The sequence below is a fragment of the Echinops telfairi genome, unplaced genomic scaffold (genome assembly GCF_000313985.2).
Source record: "Echinops telfairi isolate 266 unplaced genomic scaffold, ASM31398v2 ScPeMD7_7420;HRSCAF=8458, whole genome shotgun sequence".
Taxonomy (NCBI): domain Eukaryota; kingdom Metazoa; phylum Chordata; class Mammalia; order Afrosoricida; family Tenrecidae; genus Echinops; species Echinops telfairi.
In genome coordinates this window covers 53,359,964-53,383,269 of record NW_022111320.1, presented here as the reverse complement: position 1 = coordinate 53,383,269, position 23,306 = coordinate 53,359,964, and the positions used below count along the sequence as shown (strand labels likewise).

At 43.5% G+C, this 23,306-nt stretch overlaps 1 protein-coding gene across 1 annotated transcript in view; it reads left to right on the top strand.

Moving 5' to 3' along the window:
* The window catches only part of PBRM1 (polybromo 1), a 78,642-nt gene that overhangs the window by 9,892 nt on the left and 45,444 nt on the right, over positions 1-23,306 (top strand). The window contains exons 7-14 of the mRNA XM_045297385.1: positions 1,362-1,430; positions 5,123-5,221; positions 7,295-7,380; positions 8,079-8,174; positions 8,772-8,863; positions 13,954-14,167; positions 18,264-18,405; positions 19,788-19,885. Coding sequence (XP_045153320.1) covers positions 1,362-1,430; positions 5,123-5,221; positions 7,295-7,380; positions 8,079-8,174; positions 8,772-8,863; positions 13,954-14,167; positions 18,264-18,405; positions 19,788-19,885 — 896 coding nt within the window. The remainder of the gene's footprint in view (positions 1-1,361; positions 1,431-5,122; positions 5,222-7,294; positions 7,381-8,078; positions 8,175-8,771; positions 8,864-13,953; positions 14,168-18,263; positions 18,406-19,787; positions 19,886-23,306) is intronic.

Sequence of the window (23,306 nt, the reverse complement as noted above, 5' to 3'; positions counted from 1 at the left end):
CATAGTTTTAAACTGTTCCAGAACAATCTTTAACGGGTACTTAGGGTGCTGTGCAGGAGCTACTCAGTAGTGGTTAAGCCACCAAGGATGATTTGGCACACTAGAACATCTTTGCTTACCCTGTTCCAGGAGGACCTGGGACACCATGCAGTATGAGTTGGTTGGCGAAACAGATTCCCATTGATCCCTCAGCCAACAAGGACTGAGACCTGAAAGAACAGTTTTTTCTTTCCTCCTTAGGCCCTTCCCAGGCGGGGAAGCAGACAAAGGTTCCAGTGTGCCAAGTCACCCTTGAGCAGGAAGGGGGTTGGGAGTTCGAGGGCCAGTATCTTGAGTGACTCTGTGCTCCCAACTGGGCAGCCTTTCTGCAGTTTGTCTTCTAAACTGCTTGGGAGCTGCAAAAAGTTAATAGGAACCGTGAAATGTAAACAATGGTATTTTTCCACAAATATTTGAGGCTCCTTCGTCTTCTCAGAGGTAGAATTGGTCAAGAGGAGAAGGAGCAGGAACATTGTAGGATCCAAGCAAAGGAGGATTAGGTGAGGGCTCAGATAAGATGCAGCTGAGCGAGGGTGGGCCGCCTGCCTGCTGTGGTTGCCGCCCAAGCTCCAGGAGGGTTTGAACAAGCCGGGAGCCTGCCTTCCCCTGACGCCGTACTCACCCAAGGAGACCAGCTTTTGATTTCTGGTCAACTTCAGTGACTTCCTACAAAGACTGCACCCTGTGGGAGAGCCGTAGGTATTGTAAGGTCCTTCCCGGCTAGTCCCCTGACACTTCACTCCTTATGGCGGCTGACATTTAATAAGGAATCAGCAACGGGTTATGGTCTTGCTTCAGTTCTTTACTGTAATTTCATTGAAAAGGTGGTGGCGTTTTTTTTTTTTTTTTAAGGTTGTTTTTACTGAGATAAGTAGATGTGTTAATTCTTATCTGTTTTCTTGATCCTTGAGTTTTAAAAAAATATTGTTGGGTAGGAAAACATTTTAAGGCTTTAAACAAGAACATTCCTCTGCTTCTATTCTAAGCATAGATATCTCGACACCTTAAATTGAAAATTGTATGATTCTGTGAATATCGAATTTTAAAAACATTGACTGGTTGAGTGTTCATTGTCTAATAATAAATTCCAGATGTAAACTTGCAGAGCATGCTGCTGGGTATTTTATGAAGATTGTTAAAACCATGCCAGGGAATTTCAGAAAGTTCATGGAAAACTTTTGCTGTCTTTTAGTTCCGTTTTCAACCACCCTTTTGAAGCCCGTGTAGGACTGTGTGCCTTGGCATCTCACAGAGCGTGATCAGTAGATCGACATGTGCTTGCTTGTCTACTTACTTCCCATGCCTGGGTTTTTGTCTTCCAGCAATATCCAGACTATTATGCAATCATTAAGGAGCCTATAGATCTCAAGACCATTGCCCAAAGGATACAGGTATGAAGGTGACTGTATGTGGTTATGGGCAGAGTGGCCTATTGTCTTCTTTAGGGGCTTTTGGGAAACAGAGAAACAGATGTGTCACTAAGGGACTGCTAGCAATATAGTGCCCACAGATTAGGGTAGTGCTACTGATTGTAGGGTTGGAGTGTGACGTTTAGTCCTAATTCCTCTTTTTCTTGTAAAGAGCAAAGCAAAATGCTCTAAGGCATAGTATAAATCCTGTTCTTGGGGACAAATGAAAAGGCACTCGTCCCATGCATTTCTAATTATGAAAGCTACATTTGATCATAAAGCTTTGTTTATTTTTACTGCTTTTAAAACAGTTTTAGGGTGTCTTAAAATAATAGTCACTTACAGCAGATGCTAGAGTCTTGGGGCTCCCTAAGAATAGACACTTGTTTTCCTTCCCACCCTCCCTTCCCCTGCACACCCAGTGGTGATGGCTGAAGCACTGTTCTGAGTGCTTTCTGTGAGTTAGCTAGTTGGTTCTCACGACCCCCTGAAGTAGGTACTATTACTATTCTTATTTCATAGGTGAGGAAACAAGGTGCTAATTTGCCCAAGTGACAAACCAGTAAGAAGAGCTCAGATTGGAACCCTAGCTAGCATTCCAACTCCAGCTCTTTGCTCTTACCCTAGCTCCACACCCCATCTCGCCCAGTTGCTCAATAAACATGAACATGAATGAATGGATAGGCATTTTCTTTACAAATAAAATGGAGCTATTTGGACTGAAATCATCGAAGGATTACGTTACAACTGTTAAGCAAGGTACAGGGAGAAAGGGCTCCATTACAGCCAATCCGCTGCACTGAGTCGGTGGAGCTGTGCGCGTGGGTCGCTGTGGAGCAGCTCATGCGGTTTTCTGTGGCTGTGTTCACAAGGAGCCGCAGGCCTTTCTTCTGAGACTAGGCTTACTCTGCCAGCCTTTTACTTGGTGTTGAGCACATTAGCTGTTTTGCCCACGCAGAGCCTCCCTAAATTGTACTAGAAACCTAATTCAAAAGTTGGACCGGTGTGGGTTCTTTTCCTACCTCTGCTGCTTACTCAGTACATCTCTTTGGTCAGGCGACTTGCTGCTTTCTCTGCCACGCACAGAATGTCCCATCCCCACTTTGCAGCTCATAAGGGCCACTGGCCATGTAAAGCCATCGGACACGTCCTGTGAAATGGGGCCTTAGTGAATGTGAATACTGTACCTTTAAGGATAAGAAGGGCTTGGGGCAGCCAGTAGATTAAGCAAAAAGGAAAACGACGTGCCTGTTGTCTCGTTCTGAAAGGAGCCTGGAAAGCACAGCGGTGTGCTGGAGGAACATCATTTTCTGTGTGGTTTCAAATTCTGAGAGTGTAATATAGACAGTTGATGATACACCTACGATCACACACCACGAATGACATTTTCAGGGAACGTTAAAATACAGGCTCCTTAGGAGCTTTGGCAGCACAGTGGGTGCCACGTGGCTGCTAACGAAAAGCTTAGAGGTTTGAACCCCGCAGCTGCTCTGCTGGAGAAACAACCTGGGGATCTGCTGTGAGATCACAGCCTCAGGAAGCCTGAGGCAGCCTTTGTCCCAGAGGCTCGATTGTGCAAGTCGGAGGCGGCAGCACGTTTGGTGCTTGGTTTAATGTATCATCGGCTTTTGAAGGTAGCTGAGAATGACCCAGTATCCTGGACCCGAAAGCCCAGGGTCTCCAACATCTGTTCAGGGGCAGGTATTTTCATTATGCTGAGAATTGTATCAGATCTTTAAACACCTTCATCTTGGCCCCAAACCTCTTTATTTGACGTCTTGTCCCTTTCTCCCAAAAGTCCCACAGTGCCACGTTCGTTTATCTCTATTTCTCTAATCAAATGTGTTAATTTCCTCACCTACCCTGGGCAAAGGCTCTCCAGTCCTCTGCGTATCGCTTCCTGGCCCTGGCCGCCTTCCATCCATTCTGCTGCCCAGAATCTTAACGCCACTTGTTTTCTAATGCCTGCTGAAACTAGTTGAAACTCCTTCTATCCATCCAACAGTGACCTACTCTGCCTAATTTAATTAAAAAAATGGAATATATGAGAGAAGGTTGGATAGCACATGGAATTTTGAGGAAGGAAGGCTGGCGAACTAATAGGGACTTGGAGAAGTTATGACCCAGCTGAGATCATGCACACCTCTTGGGGGCGCCATTGCTTTTTCCACAGCCATTTGCCATTGTGGCCCTGGATTCTCTCTGCTCCCCTAACACACCAAAAGCTACATGCGCTGCCATTGAGTAGATTCCAACTCACAACAACCCTGTACAGGGTTTCCAAGGATGCAAGCCTTTAAAGGAGCAGACAGCCTCATCTGTTCCCCGTGGGTGGTGTGTTTGAACTGCCGATCTTGAAGTTAGCAGTCTAACGTTTATCTGACAGTGCCGCCATAGCTCCTCCCCCTACAGGAGTCAGGATGAATTCCTACCGTTCACTTGCCATTGCTTTAGTTTTTCCAGCCCAGGCATGCCCCTCACCCTGGCTTCCTGACTGTACACACTGCAACCATCTGCCCGCTTTCACCTGCTGTAGTGGGTGGTGGGGCCCTCCCTGCCTCTTCTGCTGAGATCCCTGAAATCCAGGTTGCTCCTCTTGGCAACTAAGCAGCTGTTCTGCCTTGCTTGATTTTCTGGATTCTGTGTCGGTTGTCCTTATTCTTGCTGTATGCCCTGTACCTATGGTTCTTCCATTCCCTTAACCTGCGCTCAGCCGAGCTCACACTCCTCGCTCTCTCAGATAGATCCTATTCCATTCGGCTTCCTTCTCATTGTCTCACATTTGTATCTTTCCTGGAGTGTCTCCCTCCGTTCCTTTGGTAAGGTGAGGCAGTTACAGTGGAACCTGTGTGGGCCTAATTCCTTCTTTCTCCCACCTCTCACATGTCCTGCCTTGGCTCTGCACGTTTCTTTCTGTTGCTCTCTCGGTGCAGAATGTTGGTGTTTTCCTCTTCTGACAGGTTTCCACCGTATTCATGTTCCAGCTTTCACAGACCTTACTGGATGCTCTCCCTGGGATGTTCTGGATGAGTTAGCATTGGGATGTAATAGTTCTAGTCTGGAGCCGAGGACAAAGTAGATACTCTCAAAATGTCAGCCCCTGTGCGGGGACAAGGATTTTTTATTTTGCCTCAGCAATCCATGTGATTAACTAAAAGGGTCTGTCTTCACACTATCAAGTCCACCTTATTAGGACAGAGTGTCATGAGACACTTAGAAAAGTACTTAGTATGTAGTGAACACTGTAAAGTAAAGCGCCTTCTACCTATTTGATGTCTGTGTTAATTGTAAGTTATTTTTCAGGAGAATAATGTACCCCTGGTGTGTTCACATACTGCCATTGAGTACATTCCGCCTCCGCAGACCCGCTCCAGGTTTCTGTGCCACCCCTCACAGGAGCAGACACCCTCATCTGTGGGTCTGCACCGCTGACCCTGGGGCCACCAGCCGCTGCCCAGCCTGCAGCAGCACCAAGCCTGCTTTGCCTATCTCAGAAACTAGTTTGTAGATAGACAGTAGTCATAATCCATAAAAGAATTGATGTGTTGTTCACATAGGAGATTTCTTAGAAGGTGGAATATGGTGACATTGTAGATACTGTGCAGTTTTTAATTAAAGGTCATACCGGTTAACTCTCATTAAAAGGAACTGCTGTATCTTATTGTTCACTGTAGAATGGAAGCTACAAAAGTATGCATGCAATGGCCAAAGATATAGATCTCCTAGCAAAAAATGCCAAAACTTATAATGAGCCGGGCTCGCAAGTATTCAAGGTTGGTTTTTACCCTTTTCTTTTCATTGAAATGTAATGTGTTTATGATTGTGATTGTGTCAGTCACAAGTCAGTTTTAGAACATTTGCACCACCTCAAAAAGAAAACTGTGTCTAATAGCATCTATTCTCCATTTTCGTGCACACCTTGGCAATCTCCAGTCCACGTTCTGTCTACGTATCTTTCGTCTCTGGATGCGTCATGGAAAATTGAACCATCCGTCACCTGTGGTCTTTGGTGGCTGGCCCAGGGCATTGTGTCTCCCAGGGTGGCCACGTCATAGCACATACCAGCCTTTCCTGTGTTGTCATTGCTGAGTAGTGAAGTCCATTGTGTGGAGGCACCACATTTTGTTCATCCCTTCTTAAGCTGACAGACATTTGGATGGTTTCCACTTTTTGACTGTTACTAATCTGCTACGAACATTTGTGTACAAGTTGTGGAGCGAGAATTTGTTTTCAGTTCTGTTGAGTAAATGCCTAGGAGTGAAATTGTTGGATCACATGGTAAGTGTTTAAAGTTTTCAGACACTGCCAAACTTGTGTCCATGTGACCGAACCACTTAACCTCCTCTCAGCGTCGTCTGAGGGTTGTGGTTGCTCCCCACCCTCACCAGCACGTGGGCTTTGCTCCTGGAGTGTGTGGAGTGAGAGCCAGTCCAGGGGCTTTGAAGTGCTGCCTCCTGATGATTTGGATTTGCCTTTTTCTATTGGCCGTGATAATATTTTTTTCAGGGACTTGCTGGTCAGTTGTGTATCTTCGGAGAAATGTCTATTTAAATCCTTTGCCCCTTTTTAAATTAGGTTGTCTTTTTGTTAAACTATGAGAGTTCTTTATTCTGGATGTAGGCCCTAGTCAGATAATGTGATTTGCAGCTTCTCTCATTCTGTGAGCTATCTTGTCACTTTCTTGATAGTGTCATTTGAAGCACAGAACCTTTCAGTCTTGTTAAAAGCGTTTAATCTTGATGCAGTCCAGTTATTTATCTTTGTGTGTGTGTGGGGGGGGGTTTCGTGTGTGGGTGTTTTCAGTGTAAAACCTGAGGAACTGTTGCCTCATCCAGGGTTTGTTTCCTGAGGGCTCTGCAGCTTCACCGTTTTCATTTAGCCCTTTGATCCATTCTCAGGCAGGACGTGGTTACCCAATTGCATTTTTCTAGTTGGGACATCGATGTGTCCCAAGTTGAAAGGACTGTTCTTCCCCCTGAATTACCTTGGTGTCCTTGTTGAAAACCAGCTGCCCTGTGTCATCCTTAGGTCGGAAAGATTAATCTTTCATTCAAATACTGATTTATTGTCTGCGTTTAAATGTGATAGATATAAAGAGCAATGTGTATAGGATAATACCAAATGTAAATTGACTGCCTCATTGTTTTGCAGTTCTCTTTTAGATGTTTCATAATCCTAATGAACAGTTAGTTGCTTGTAGAAAATTTTTGAATTAGTAATATATTAGTGGGGATTTAGCAAAAGATGATAAGAAAAGCTTTTGGAGTAGAATCATCCCTACTCTAAGGACCCTGACTCTGGCAGCCACTGAGTTGCTCTCGGTGGTTAGTGCTAATTTTTATCTTTCTTTTGAGAGACGGTGAAAATAAGGAATGATCCTTGAAGTCCTTTGCATTCTTACTTTTAACAGTAGAGTACTAATTCTTTGTTGGTATAGGTAAGAATGCTAATTTTCCACTTATTTTTCCTAAAGAAATTTCTAAGAAGAAGTAGAATTTTGGTCTAAGAAAGTACATTAATCTTCATTTGTTTGTGAAGTCTTTAATCTTAAGAGGTATATCGTTGTTTTATGTTTTAATTTGGCATACCCTCTTTCGCCCCTGTTCACCCTTAGGTTGTGTATGTCGTATAATGATTGTGAAAGGGCTAGAGGCCTTTTGACCTCAGTGTTAACTGATGACAATTGTGCAGCAATGTTTTGGAAGCTTACAGAGAGGCTAGAGAATGCAGCTTAATGAACATCGACTGGAGTCCCATAGAAGGGGCCCAGTGCATGAGTGAGGGGATTTTTAACTTTTCCATTTCTTCTGTTCCTTTTTAAAGTCATGTCATCTTTATCTTGACAGGATGCAAATTCAATTAAAAAAATATTTTATATGAAAAAGGCAGAAATCGAGCATCATGAAATGTCAAAGTCAAGCCTTAGAATAAGGTATGTTCAAAAAATGTCAAAGATCCTTTGCCTTTATTACTTAGCATATTTTCTAGCTAGTGAACGCAATACATTGGAAACAAGAATTTGCATTTGAATTTTTTTTTTTATAATGGGGTTGATAATGGGATTCTCAAGAGAGTAGAGTAGCCCAGTCTATTCATGGCAACGGAAAGAAAAGGAAGTGATTTTTAAGACTTAACCACTATATGTTTTAGTTGCTTTATACAATCGTGTGTAATTGTATTTTCCATAAGGGTCTTCAGCTTGGTGTCAGATCTAAAAGCTCATTCTGGCTTTTCATTAAACCTGGATTATATGTGGCTCCTTTGAACAAGGCTTAGTTCTGGGTTTCTGTTTTCTCCTGCCCACGATGGGGAACCGAGGGGCACGCTCAGAGCTCTCTTCTGGCCTTGACCATGTCTCATTCCAGACACTCTGGCCGCTGCCGTGAACGTCAGCTCTGTGGAGGATAGCTCCTGATCTCTCTCCTGCAGAATTCTTAGCTCTTGAATAGAGCCTGCTGCCTAGTAGGGACTCAAAATATTTCATCATTTCTGTTTAGAAAAGCAGAAAACTGTTGTCCCCTTGCTTTTGACCGTTTTGTTCACCATCATTAATGACGTTAGGTGTGTGAGCTCACTTCTCATTTCAGCTGTCAAGTTTCTAAGCTGCTTTTTTATCTTGTTTCTGGGTAGAACTGCATCAAATCTGGCTGCAGCCAGGCTCACGGGTTCTTCTCACGGTAAAGGCAGCCTTAGTGAAGAAAGAAATTCCTCTAGCAAGTATTACCGGTGAGAGACCGAGAGAGAGAGAATGTGTGTGCATGTGTGTGCTGTGAGCTGACAGTATGAGGTGATTAGGCGTCATCCTCTTGTTTGCCTGATGCTTATCTTGAGAGAATATTTGGGCTCTGGTTGGATTATAGTAGGCTTGACCTCACCTCTCAGTAAATGCTTAAACAGAAGCGATTTGCCAGACAGTATTTAATGTTAGCTAATCAATAGGCTGTGTAGAAGAACATGAATTTTATATTGCTTAATGGACTTCATGTTCCATGTAAACTATGAGCATCTTATGAGTGAGTTACCAATAACTATGATTGAGTCCTTATTTCTTTATTAAATAAGAAATCGTGTGGCATTTAAGTAAAAAGCAAATTGGAATGAACTTACTTGGAGCTCTGTAAGAGGAGAAGAAGAAAAACACAAACCCATCTTCCCAACTGAGATTGAGTACAGAGAATCTTAAGGACAAAGACAGAGTGAAGAAGTAGCTGACTAGAAGTTTTCCCTTTACTATAAATGCTCCCTTAAACATTTCCTATTTCATGAAAGTAACCAAGTTATGACATTTTCCCCTGTCTTCTAATTGCCTGTTTTTCTTGGTAGCAACAAAAGAGCCGTCCAAGGGGGCCGTCTGTCAGCAATCACCATGGCGCTTCAGTACGGCTCGGAGAGTGAAGAGGATGCTGCTTTGGCTGGTAGGGATTAGCTTGTGACTAGTTCAGGCCTTTTCACTTTCCCTTCTGGCTGAGGAACATTTCAGGGACTGGAGTCCAGCTGGGGAGTTCTCCCGGTTTGGGAGTCTGTACCATTGTGTTGGCATTTTTATTGTATTCTTTGGTTGACAGACTTAACGAACGTAAACTTATTGCTGTATTTTGTATTAAATACTCTACAGAAACAAGTGATCTGTTGACTTTAGATCCTTGTTTAAAACCTATATTGTCCACTGGTGAGTACTAGTGGGACCGTCATGAAAATTCCAGGGAGAAGGTCACACGATGTTAGATTGTTCAGTGACTTGTGTTTCCAGTAAGCTGTGGTTTCTCTGGCTGAGCAGCCTAAAGGACAGGTTTAGGGGTGCACATGAGTTAATTATCTGTCATTCTTTTAAGTTTAGTGAGTGCTTTTCTTTTTTTTGGTAGATGTTTTTATGGGTAGAGATAAAATTTGTTTAATTTCATTATTTTAGCATATCTTCTGAATTTATAATTAAATGATAACAGTTTTACCAGTTGTGTCATATTTTCTATGGGTGACCTTTTTCTTAAAAAAGTCTCTGACGAAAGATTTTGTGGCTATTTCCAGGAGCCACCCTATAGGACAGGGTAGAACTCCCACAAATGAATTCTATGTAAGATAATTACCAAGGGATAAAAAGTAAAAAGGGATAGATTGATTGTTAAAAAATTGATAATAAGATACTGAATGGAAAGCTACTGCACACAAATCCATTTTCAGTCTGGAAGTCAGCCTTTCAAAACAAATTGATACCATGGACAATATTAGAATATAATAGCATTAATATGTATAATCTAGATATAAACCTAAAAGAAAATGCACAAGTCCTTTATGAAAAAGATCAGAGGTGATGAAGTCAGGGAAAACTAGTTTCAAATTCTATCTTTGCTTCTAGCCTCCTGACCCTGCAGCCAGTTTCCCCTCCAGCTCTCTGAAACACTGATTGACTTTGGACTAGTCATTAACTTCTATATGCCCTAGTTTTCTCATTTGTGAAAGAAATAGCACTAACTCTTAAATGTGGATGGTATTGAATTATCTAAGGCTGGTATTTGTCAGGTTCCTAACCCATAACTAAACAATAAATGATTGTAAATTGTACCCAAGAGTATATAAGGGTTATGGTTGCCCTGCTCTATCAAGGAGAATTTAAATTATAGTCAATATATAGTTGGCTATATATTAGAACAAGAAAATGAGCGATGTATTTTAAGCTATAAAGATTATTACATGTTTTCTTGAGTGCTTCTACCTAAAGCTTCCCTCAGTAAGGGAATTCTTCATTTGTCCGTGATGTCAAGTGAGACCACCTCTGGCAGTCCCGGCGTAGTCTAAAGTTGAGAGTCTCCTGAACTGCGTGCCTTTGCGTGTGTTCTGAAATCTCTGAATATTTATTTCAATGTTGCTTTCTTGGCCGAGAACACATAGCAAGGAGTCTCTGGAGAAGGTCATTTAAAAAGAGAAACTATTTGGTAATGGCTTAAAAATAATGTGACTTTGTATCTGTCTGTCACCTTCTATTTCTGTGTACCATTTCACTAAATAAGCATGTATTTATATTACCACTACTAATACCATTTATAATGAGAGTTTTTATTGTGGTAAAAAGGTATACTGCAAAACGCTTGCTGTTTCAGCATTCTTTACCTGTATAATTTAGTGATGTCATGTTCATCGTGGTGTGCACCTGTCAGCACTGTCCAGAAGTTTCCCCTCGGCCCTCCCTCCTGTTCTTCCCCTGGTACCTGTCCTAGACATTTCACTTGAGTGCGATCATACAGTATTTCCCCTTTCTTGGTGGACTTATCGCTCTTAGTGTGATGATTTCAAAGCTCATCCCTACTGCAGCCGGTATCGGGCTGTGTTAGTCCGGTTTGACTAGAGAAACAAGTTCAGAGGCTCATATATGTGTAAGAGAGAGCTTTATATTACAGAGCAATTATGTATTGAGAAAACATCCCAGCCCAATCCAGATCAGGTCCATAAATCTAATATTAGTCCATAGGTCTGATACTAGTCCATAAATTCCCCTTCAACTCACACAGCACATGCAATGATGCCAAATGCAGGAAAATCACAGGCTGGTGGGTGGAAAGTCCTGTGGATCTAATGGCAGTGGACACATCTCCAGGGCTCTGGCTGCCATCAGGGTGGCTCCACGTGGCTTGTCAACCCGAAGGTGAAGCAGAGTGTGTTCTGCCTCCAAGGAAGTAGCGAGTGACCTGATTGATAGGCTGTACTTCACCCCTCCGTTCTGTTTATCAAGTTGACAGGGCCTTCATTTCTCTTTCTGCCTGAGCGAGACTCCTTTGTATGAATATACCGCGTGGCTCTTGTGAACATGGGTGTGAAGTGTCTGTCCCTGCATTCAGCCATTTGGGGGTACACACTAAGGAGTGAGGAGATTCCATGGACATTGTTTAAATTTGGGGGCAACTGTCAAACCATTTTACATTTCTATCAGCCATGCATGAGAGCTCATCTCTCCCCATCCTTACCAACACTTGTTCTGTTTTTCTGGTCACAGCCATCCTCGTGGTGTGAAGTGGTAGTTGTGGTTAGATTTGCATGTCCCTCATGACCCGTTTGAGTCAGAATTGACTTGATGGCACTGAGTGAGTGAGTGATGACCCATAAGGAGCCTGGTGGTGCTGTTGGTTAAGCAGCAGACTTCTGACCACAAGGGTGGCAGCCCCAGCCCATCAGCTGCTCTGTGGGAGGAAAGTGAGGCTGTTCACTCTGTAAAGCTTCACCGCCTCGGAAGCTCTCCACAGGGTTGCCAGGGTTAGAATCTACCAAGCGGCAGTGATTGGTTGAATGCTAACAGTGTGGAGCATCATTCCATGTGCTTGGTATCCAGGTATATGTGAGAGAGGTACCCTACCCCCCAAAAAAAACCAGAAGCGAACCCTGCTGGGAGGAGCTTTTGTAGTACACATTTCCCCGCTGGGTGAGCTTCTGTCCAGCCACTCTCTAGGTTAGTGCACTCAGTGGCATTGCCGGGCAGGGCTCTGGTCACAGTGCATTTTTTCGTCGAAGCCGTTTCACTCAAACCTCGTTTTTTTTGTGATGGCCAATTTAAGAGAACAGCGTGCAGCTGTGAAATTTTGTTTTCTGCTGGAGGGGGAAGGAAAAATGCCGTAGGAACTTTTGTGATATTGAACACGGCTTACAAGGACAGCACTGTGGGAAAAACTCAGATGTATGTGTGGTTTTGTTGTTTGGAAAAAGGTGAAATGTTGATTGATTACAAACATCATTCTGTACATCCATCAACTTCCTGAACGGACATTTTTGGATGAAAATGTTGACAAAATCCATGCACTTGTGCACATAGACCAGTGGTTCTCAACCTTCCTAATGCTGTGACCCTTTAATACAGTTCCTCATATGTGGTGACCCCCCCCAACCATAAAATTATTTTCGTTGCTACTTATAACTGTCATTTTGCTACAGTTATGAATCAGGCAGCCCCTATGAAAAGGTTGTTCGACTCCCAAAGGGGTTGCCACCCACAGGTTGAGAACCACTGTCATAGACCAACGATGGTGGACCGTTGAAGAGATGGGGGGGTTATCTGGACTGTCTTGGAGCTCGGTTCATCAAATTTTAATGCAAGATTTTGGAATGAGACGGTCGCTATGAAATTTGTGCTTCGGATTCTGACTAACCAGCAAAAGAGCATTGACTGGAAGTGTGGCATGCTTACTTTTCAAGGTCATTACAACCCGTAAGCAAACATCATCAAGCCGTTGGAAGACGCCACTGTCACCTCACCCAAAAAAAGCTTGTCAAGTGAAATCAGAGATCAAGACGATGTTTGTTTGTTTTTTTGATATGAGGGGGTTAACGCATTTGCAGGTCATTCCACCAGGTCAGACTGTTAATCAGGCTTTCTATGTAGAGATTCTGAAAAGCTACAATGTATGACCAAAAAGGCCTGATTTGTGGCAGATGGGAAATTGGTTTTGCCACCATGACAATGCACCTGCTCACACAGTCATCTCTGTGCCACGTTTTGGCCAAAAAACAGCATGCCTTTCTTGCCCCATGCACTTGACCCACCTGACCTCACTACGGGTGACTTCTTTTTGTTTTCAAAATTGAAGAGAGACATGAAAGGACAGCGATTTGATGACGTAGAACAGGTGAAAGCAAACAAGGGGGGTGTAGTCAGCCATCCAAACAGATGAGTTTTTAAAAATGTTTCCAAGACTGGAATCGCAGGTTTGACAAATGTATTATGTGTAATGGAGAATGCTTTTGAGTGTAATAAGGTTGTTTTGTAAAATAATTAAAATATATAGCTTTGGAGAAAGAAAAATACATTTCTTTTGTTGGGGGGGTGGGTAACCCCTTATATGTTCTTTGGAGAGATGTTTGGGTTCTTTTTGTGCTGCACTATAGAAGTTCCTTATGTATCTTGGATATTAACCCCCTGCTCAGTATCTAATTCTCAAAATTTCTATTTTTAAGTTGTCCCTTCATATTATTGAAAAATCATTCCATAAACAGATGTCGTTAAATTTTATTTAAGTCGAACTTATGTTGTCTTTTTATTCTAGGTTTTTGGTGTCATATCAAAAATCTATTTACAAAAATCTACTTTGTAAATAGATTTACAAAAAAACTCTTTATTTTGAAGCATTACTCCTGTGTTTTCTTCAAAGCATTTTATGGTGTTAGTGCTTACATTTAGGTTGTGTTTTGGGGAGGGTTATCGTGTGGGTTTGGGTCCCGCTTCATTGTTTTGCATGTGGAAATCCAGGATTCCAGCCCCATGTGTGAGATAGCGTATTCTTTCCCATTGGGTGGACTTAGTACCCTTATGAAAATCAGTTGACTATAGATGAATGGATTCACAGATCTTTCATTACGCCAATTCCAGACTATTTTGACACTAACTTTATAATATATTTTGAAATGGAGACAGTTTAAAATAAGTACTCTAAAATACAGATAATTTACAAGGTTGTTAAAAGAGTTCTAAAGTATGTTTTTTGTTGTTTGTGCTTGCTCCTCATCAAAATAATTGTTATCTTTCCAGCTGCTCGCTATGAAGAAGGAGAATCAGAAGCAGAGAGCATTGCTTCCTTCATGGATGTTTCGAACCCTTGTTACCAACTTTATGACACAGTTAGGAGCTGTCGGAATAACCAGGGTCAGCTCATAGCTGAACCTTTCTTCCATTTGCCCTCAAAGAAAAAGTACCCTGACTATTATCAGCAAATCAAAGTGCCCATATCCCTGCAACAGATCAGGTAAGACTGCTCCGTTTCAGTCCATTTTCTGGTGTGGAAGTCTGCACGTTCATAGTACTTCTTAAAATGGATAAGGATAATAGAGCGGGTCTATGGGAATGTCTCATATGAAAAATGAGAGATAACGTTAGTTAAATATGCATTCTGTTTGTATGCTGTAGAGCCAAAAGGCAGCTACAAGGCAGTTTCAACTAGGCGTTTGCATGCCAATATGGATTATAAAAAGTAATACAGCTTAATTTAATTGTTTTGTAACTGAGCTAAGTACCAACATCTCTTCTATTACACCCTTCATTGACATTTTAATTATAACAATTTACTTATCTTTAAGCTGTGTGTCTGTAGCTAACCTTCCCCACCCCCTCCCCCAATAAGCATAGTTGGCTATTAACTGGAAACACAGGGAATCCAGGACGGATGATCCCTTCAGGACTAGTGGTGAGAGTGGCAATACTGGGAGGGTGGAGGGAGAGTGGAGTAGAAAGGGGGAACCGATTACAGGGATCTACATATAACCTCCTCCCTGGAGAACGAACAACAGAAAAGTGGGTGAAGGGAGGCGTCGGACAGTGTAAGGTATGATAAAATAATAATTTATAAATTATCAAGGGTTCATGAGGGAGGGAGGGAGGGGGGAACATGAGGAGCGGATGCCAGGGGCTTAAGTGGAGAGTAAATGTTTTGAGAATGATGAGGGTAGCACATGTACAAATGTGCTTTATACAATAGATGTATATATAGATTATGATAAGAGTTGTATGAGCCCCCAATAAAATGATTTTTTAAAAAGGGGGGGAGTTGGAATCCAGGACAGATGATCCCTTCAAGACCAGTGGTGAGAGTGGCAATACCAGGAGGGTGGAGGGAGGTTGGGGTGGAAAGGGGGAACTGATTATAAGGATCTACATATAACCTCTCCCTGGGGGACGGACAATCAAGGGTTCATGAGGGAGTGGGGAGTGGGGTAGGAAGGGGAAAAAATGAGCTGATACCAAGGGCTCAAGCAGAAAGCAAATGTTTTGAGAATGATGATGGCAACAAATGTATAAATGTGCGTGACACAATTGATGTGCGTATGGATTGTGATAGGAGTTGTACGAGCCCCCAATAAAGTGATTATATAAAAACAAAAAAAGAACTCAGGAACTGAAGCCATATCTCAAAGATGATAGTGTGATTATTGAGAATTTAGCTAGAAAGAATATGTAAATCAGTACAGTATCATTAAAAAATAATAGGAAATAATATTAAAAATAAAGTGCTTTATAACTCACAGTGTGGGTTCAGTTTTACAGTTTACCCAGGTAGAGTTAAGAAGCAGGTAGAAATATCAACTGGACATGATCAGAGTAGGTTGTTTTTTACATGACACCTTCATGGCAGGTAACCTTCCCGTTCAGTGGGAATTAAAGTCGTACATTCACCAGACACCGCCGCTCCCCCCCTCCACAACTACAGTTAGAATTTATATTTCATTGTTTTGCATTTGTAACTTCAGCTTTCGTTGTTTAATCCTAAGATTGAGTGTGCTTCCATTTTATCCAGACTTTGGACAGCTTGTGGCACATAGGATGTCTGTTTATATGGCCACTTAAAATAACATGTAAATTTAGTGGTTCCCTTTTAATTAAACAAATTTTCTCTTTGTTTCTTTTCTCCCTCTTTATTTCTTCAAATAGTCTAATTAATTCTGCTCAAAAGATGACAATTTTTCAGCCAATTCAGTCTTGTGCCTAAACTTTCTTCCAAGTTTGGATTTTCCAATATAAACCTTGCTTTGTTAAAAGTCAGTACTGTAATTCTGTGCAATCCCACCCCACCCCACCCCACCCCACCCCACCCCCACACACACACCTTAAAAGTCATTGTCAGTGGGGTGGTGCAGAGAGAGAGGATTGTGGGGGATCGGAAGGTGGTGGCCGGCCTATCAGGTAGCACCGAGGGCTCTGCCGGGCCAACGTTCAGAAGTCAGATCTTACCTTCTTTCTAGGGCTATGCAGAGCCATGGCCCCCTTTTAGCGTGTTTTAACTCAGAGCAGAGGTCCGGGACAGTGCTGTCAGCCCTCACCACCTTGAGGGCGTTTCCTCACTGCTCCTCCATTATGATAGCAAACGTGACTATGCAACCAAGGAATGAAATTTTAAATCCTACATGATGATAATTTAAATTGCCACTGTTGATTAGTCAGTACAGGTGTGGGGAGGTTGACAGGAACTAGTTCAGTCTCCCTAAAAGCAGCCACAGTGAAAGACCGGCCGGATAGTGCAGCTCTGCCCTAGGGCTGGTCATCCCCGGGTTTCGTTTCCCATCCTGCCCTTCCCTTCACTCATGACTTTGAAAAACAATCCCAAAACAACTTTGTATTTTGTTGTTGGGAATGTTCACAGTGGAACATAGGCCCGGTCAGCGATTGTTACACGTCCTACTCCGTGACTGTGATGACACTCCGCTAGTAGTGCGGCTTCTCACCCTCCCTGTTGTCATGGCCCTGCCCCCAAGCTTCCCTCTAGCCTTTGCAGTTGCAGTGGTCAGTCTGACCTCACAGCAGTTCTTCAGAAGCGCACTGCGTTTGAGGCAGACCCCACAAGTCCCCATTCACATTTTTCTAGAAATGACTGCAAATGGACTAGAATTGTAGGTTGTCAATGACAACGTAGAATCTTTATCCATCAGTATCTCTGTCATTTGCAAGGTGGGTACACCCAGCACTTGTCAGTGAGCCTGAGGCTGTGCTGGCTGTGTAACCTGGCACTGAGAGACCGCCTGGTCCTTGGTGGCTTGGATTTCATTCCAGAGATAGTCCCCAACAGTCTGAGCACTCCTCTTAGTGCTTACTCTGTGGGGTCTGCATATGGTTTGGATAAGTTTTAAACAAAACTTTAATTACATGATAAATGGACGGTTCCATTCTAAGAGAATGGTTTAGAATATGGGTTCCCATACAACTTGGTCTGTCACCCCATTCAGAAAAAAAAATCACTCAGTGCCCTCCAGCAATTCAAAGCTTTGATAGTGTGGCCCGTAATCCAGGATAGCGGGTAGACACGTGCTTTGCTCGCCCGTGGGTTGGGTTGTTCAATATCTCCCCCTGTGGGAGGCACGGCTATAGAACATCCACAGCCGTCCTGTGAGGCGTTTTAAGCATACTGTTATTCCTAAGTCCTATTTCGTGTGGCTTTAATGGTTAGCTTGCATTGCTTCGACCAAAAGAGCTAAAAGACGATGCTGTGTCAGTCGTTTCAGAATGAGGACAAGCAGTAACCACTCACCTTGTACAAGGGCCTTTATGGGAGCTAGTGTGAGTCACAGCAGTGCTTTGTAAAAGAAATACCCACACGCTCATGACCTTGAAAGCCTCCATCTTAAGTTACTATGTTTAATTGTAAATATTTTTGTTGAAGGCATAGTAGTGAATGGCTCCCAACATGTCTGCCTCTTGACATCTGTCTTCCCAGACGTCTTCCTCTGCTTCTTAGGGTTGCCAGTACTTTCCCTTTTCTGTAACCTCAGACACAAGAATGGCCTCTCATTTTAAAAAATGAGTAAGTCAGCATGATTCTTCCTCTAGGTGCTTTAAGATCACTCTGGTTTTTGTCTCTTTCCTAGGAATTCACTGTTGGTCACCCATAGGGACTCGTTAGGGCCACTCCTCGTATGTCAGCTTTGTCACTAGCCTCCCAGACCTGCTCCATTGCTCCCTTTAGTGCTGCACTTCGTTGTTGTGGGTAGTCTTGCCTCTGTAGTACGGCATTTGCCTCTCTGCTTTTTAAATGATAATTTTCCACCCTCGCGTCAGGCTAACTGATGAAGGTACTGAAGATTCAGCCTGGTGGAATCTTGGCTTAATCACTTGGCTGCTGACCCACCAGCCACTCTGAGAGGACAAAACGTGGGCCTCTGTAAAGATTCCAGCCTGGGGACCCTCTCAGGATATAGGTGCCACTCTGCCTGGGTTCGGTATGTGCTGGAATTCACTCCACAGTAGGTGTTTTGTAAAGGTACCCTCTAGTGCCTGGCAAGATTTTGCACTAAACTTTGAGGAAGGATGCTTTATGATGGCTAAGGGAAATTTCAGCTATGTATTTGTCTTTACAGAACCAAACTAAAGAACCAAGAGTATGAAACCTTAGATCATTTGGAGTGCGATCTGAATTTAATGTTTGAAAATGCCAAACGCTACAATGTTCCCAATTCCGCCATCTACAAGCGAGTTCTCAAGTTGCAGCAGGCCATGCAGGTATGATTTCTTGGTCTTGCTAAGTTATGTGTGTGTGTGACTGAAATTATTTTACATGCTTTGAGTGCGGGGCTGGGTCAGGTCGGATGTGTGCACCCCAAACCCTAACAATACAGTGTCATTCGTTTTGCCACAAACACTACTAACTAGGAACCCTTTGGCTACATGTTGGGCGGCTCACCACATGGTCAGCAGCTCAAAACCACCAGTGCTCCGAGGGAGGTAGTGGGTGCCCTCTGCTTCTATAGAGTCCGTCTCGGAAACCCCCCGGGCAGGCCTGCCCTGTCCTCCGGGGTTATTCTGAACTGGACTCGACCCGACGGCAGTGAGCTCTTAGTTTCGGCAGTTCCTCATCTAAGTCTTACGTTCCAGCATTACATCTCACTTCTTCCGTTCTAGATCTAGTCTCTGTGAACGCGAGCTTGGCCCTAGACCAAAGGGCATTTGAAGGCTAATCAAGCATTGCGGAATGCCCATGAGTTTATCAGACTTTTTGAAAGAGATGGCATCTGCAGTTGCAGATTGTCTCAGATTTTGAGACAGGCGGTGTCGGCATGAAGTACATGTAGGTGTGCCTGGACGTTCTTGGGTAGACTATCACTGGAAAGAGAATTTCAGAGCAAGGAAGAACAAACGCAATTTTCGGTAACTTATAGACCAGCGGTTCTCAACCTGTGGGTCACAGCCCCTTTGGGGGTCGGACAACCCTTCCACAGGGGTGCCCAATTCATCACAGTAACAAAATGACAGTTCTGAAGTAGCAACGAAAATAATGTTATGGTTGGGGGTCAGCGCCACATGAGGAGCTGTGAAAAGGGTTGCGGCGTGAGGTAGGTGGAGAACCACTGTTGCAGGCTCTTCATTTTGTGTGGTCAACACTGACGGTAAACCACACCGGGGGCGTCAAGTACTTTTCGCTCCTCTGAGTGCATTCCCCGTGCCTGCCATGACCGGCGGTCTTGAAAGCTGCAGGGGTTGAAAAGTAGATCTTTGTCCTCTCATCAGAAATACCTTTCTTCTGAGTTACACTGCCCCTTAGAAGTCAGGGGACCAGAGACCCTCTCTGAGTTAGCTCCGCTAAATGATGGCCACCAGAGCTGGATGCCCCGACAGCTTCCTCTAGGCGTTTACCATCTGTCCCCATGTAGTCTTAAATGCTGTTTAGCTGCTCTTGTTCGGTAACTGTAGAACCATTGTAACCTACTTTTCGGCCATTTGTTACATTTGCTTACTGGGAGTATGGCTGATTCTTTTCATTTCCTCAGCCTGCGCTTCATTGTATCTTTCTGAGTGAACCTGATGCTGCAGCTCTGTAACATTGACATCTTCTGAGAGTATTCAGCTGGGTGCGCCTGACTCCTGGTGCCTGGTGTCTCTTTCAGACAAAGAAGAAGGAGCTTGCTAGGAGAGACGACATTGAGGACGGAGACAGCATGATCTCTTCTGCCACCTCTGATACTGGTAGTGCCAAAAGGAAAAGGTATATGCGTTTCTCATAGCTGGAGACAGCTTCTCACTTCCTCTTTATTTGGTTTTAGATTAGTGAAGAAAAGTGTCCAGTCTGAATTCTCTGGAAAGCTTTGGCAGCATGTCTTCTCTCAGAATTCCTCTGTGGATTAGGTGACCCGCTGGTTTGTGTCTTCTTTTTCATGCAAGGGCCGTATTGCTTTTAGATGAAAACCGCACTCCACGTGTGGCCTGGCACACCATCATTCTGCCTAGCTTCTTTTCTGAATGCGGCACTCTCTTGGTTTCTACATGGTGAGTTGCAGACACAGCTGCAAGTTAGGCTGTAAAGGCCCCCCACCACCACCACCACCACCACCACCACCCCCACCCCCGCAGTCCTGCCACTGTAGGGAAGCAAGCTGTTCCTCTCCCCTCCAGTTAATACAGCTCTGTTTGCCATCCTAAGCACGTCACAATGTAAAGTACCAAAAAACGTCCTCTCAGTTCATGGACTGCTAAGCAAGGTGTTTGGATTTGTTTTCTTTCTAACTTTTTTCTCTCAACTTCCCTAACCCTCACTTGCTGTCCCGGGTTTTATGAAAGGGGATCTTACTGTGAGACTGCACGACCATCCTGCCAGACCATCTCTTGTCTACGCCTCACCCACGGAGTTTCTCTGGCCTGCTCCTTGTGGAACACTGTTCTCCCTCAAGCCTGATAGTTTTACCATCTTTGCAGCAACAGTCAACCCAGGAATAAGCTACTTGCTAGTAACAAGGCTTAAGAGAGTCAGAGTTGAATGAAGAAGTCACCAGTAATTATTGACCCAGTTTTGAACATGCATTATGTAGACTTATTGAGCTCAGGGGATTTTAAAAAGTGCTTTAGAAAAGAGAAGCTGCCCTCTCTTTCCATCTTTCCCAAATAGCATTTGAGAATTTTTTTTTTTTTTAGCTTTGGAAACAGTATTGCTATGCTGGGCCATGGTAACTGAATCTGTTGGTGTACTGTACCATGAGATGTCTCCTCCATGACTGACCAACGAATCTCATCCTCCAAGTTCTTAATTCCTTGTTACACCAGGGACAGCAGAGGACAGATGCGAAACCAGATCAGAGACATCAATTCAAGAGCATTTTTGAGTGTAATTATGTAAATGCTACAGCACCACCTGTGTTTTCCAGATCAGTCACCAATCAAAGATAGAAAATTCTCAGGCAAAAGAAGGTAATGGAAGCAAAAGTGATGGTACTACAGCTAGTGCCAACACGGAGTGAGAATAGAAATCTGGAAGAGTTGTGTGATAAGCGCATGGTTCCAAGGGCGCATTAGCCTGGGTCAGACCCTTTGAAGTGACACTTCTGTGGCCTGCAGTTGGAGGACATTCCAGCTGCAGTGGATTCCGTGATCGTTAAAGTCCTAACACCAAGCATCATGTTCTTAAAAGTATGACGTCTTGCTTCAGATGAAAAGTCTTGATAAGCAGATTTCCCTAGCAAGTATTTTTTATAGTACAGTGGGAAAAAGTCAGAAACAGAAGAGCAAATATAAGTCATCTGCTAGGGCAGTAAAAGAACAAATCTGGGTTGGCTGAGAAGCAAGGCCTGCACTTTGAACTCTGACCGAAGAGATGATAAACGATGACTCTTTGAGAAGGTAATTGTGTTAGGAAGTTGTGATCATGAGAAGCACACTCTAGAATTCAGACAAACACAGCAGCTTAGCAGGTGAAGTTAAACTGGCTAGAGAAATTTTGCGAGTACCTCTGAATCATTCCTAAAAATTGCGTGTGAGTCTATCTTTGTTTCCTTTTTATGGTGAGAAAAATCGGCTCTGGGTGTGTTTTGCTTCATTATGGAATTGTGTTCTTCTCCCTCCTCGCCTCTGACCCCCAAAAAAGCCCCCCGCTGTCTTCCATGTTAAAATGTTCCAAATTTCTTAATGTCTTTTATCCACTGGACTTAATAATCCTCTTTTTACTTAAGCGTGTTTGGCTATATGTGACCCTTCAGGGCTGCCCTGCTTTGTTGCTTTTCACGTGTAACGCTTGTTTCTGCTTTCCCAGGAGCACTCATGACAGTGAGACGTTGGGTCTCAGGAGGCTAACCAGGTGTGCAGTCCTTTTTTATGCATAAACATCATTTTAAAAGTTACCTCTTCGGTGGCCTGGTCAGTACTGATGAGGTGGAAAGGGACGTCATGTGCATGTTCAATAAAAGACTGTTTGGGGTGCCGGTGTATTTTATAAGTTGAGAAAGACAACGGTACAATTTCACAGTCTAGTTAGTAAGGTATGTTCATGGGTTGCCTTCATTTGCCGCAGGCTTTGCCAGGAGGGGGGCATCAAGCACTGGCACCACTGGTGTCCAGGGACTGGTAGGTGCTGCTTCCCTTGCAGGGGTGTCTTTCACAGGCTGGGGATGGTGGGTGGATCAGAATCCACATTGACAATCCAGGCAGGAATTGAAACTGGTTAAAACACGTCAAGGCGTGAGTACTCAGTAAGTGTAGCTCTGATGATCTCCTGGAAGTACTACCTGTTTATATCGATGAGGACTAAGGAAGTTTCATTATGTTTCTAGTCAAATGTTACTGGTTTGAGAAGTCTTGCTGGACAAAATGAATGCAGTCTTATTCCTTGAAGATTTAAAGATGAAATATGCCAGGCCACTGGGCTTTACTCAGTTTAATAGCAAGCATAACCAAAGCTCTAAGGCCAAAGAGGTAAAAATGGGGGAGTGGGGATGGGGTACCTTAAAACCTATTAGCAGGACTGACATTGACAAGAGAGGCCACTGGTCGGCACTGACCTATGGTAACTGGAGGGACATTTTCAACTGAGTCAAGTCTCAGTTCTGCCTTTTCACGTAATTGTGGCCTTGCCCACAATGCCAGAGTCAGCTGCCATTGAGTCAATTCTGAATCATAGTGATCCCATAAGACAGTAGAACTGCCTCTGTGGGTTTCTGAGGTTATAAGTCTTTACAGGAGTAGAAAACCTCATCTTTCTCCTGCAGAGTGGCTGGTGGTTTCAAACTGCTGACCTTGCAATTAGCAGACGAACAAGTAACCTCTGAGCACCTATGGCCATGTATTCACCTAATCTCGCTATAGTTGAGATTGTAATTGTACCTAGATATCGAAGTTTAAGAATTACGTGAAAATGCACACCTAGTGTGTAGCACAGTATCTGACACATGATAGAAATATTGGCTGTTATCTTTTTTTTAAATCATTTTATTGGGGGCTCATACAATTCTTATCACAATCCATATATACATCCATTATGTCAAGCACATTTGTACATTTGTTGTCCTCATCATTCTCAAAACATTTGCTTTCTGCTTCAGCCCTTGGTATCAGCTCCTCATTTTGCCCTGCCCTGCCCACCCCACCATGAACCCTTGACAATTTATAAATTATTATTTTGTTATGTCTTACACTGCCCAACA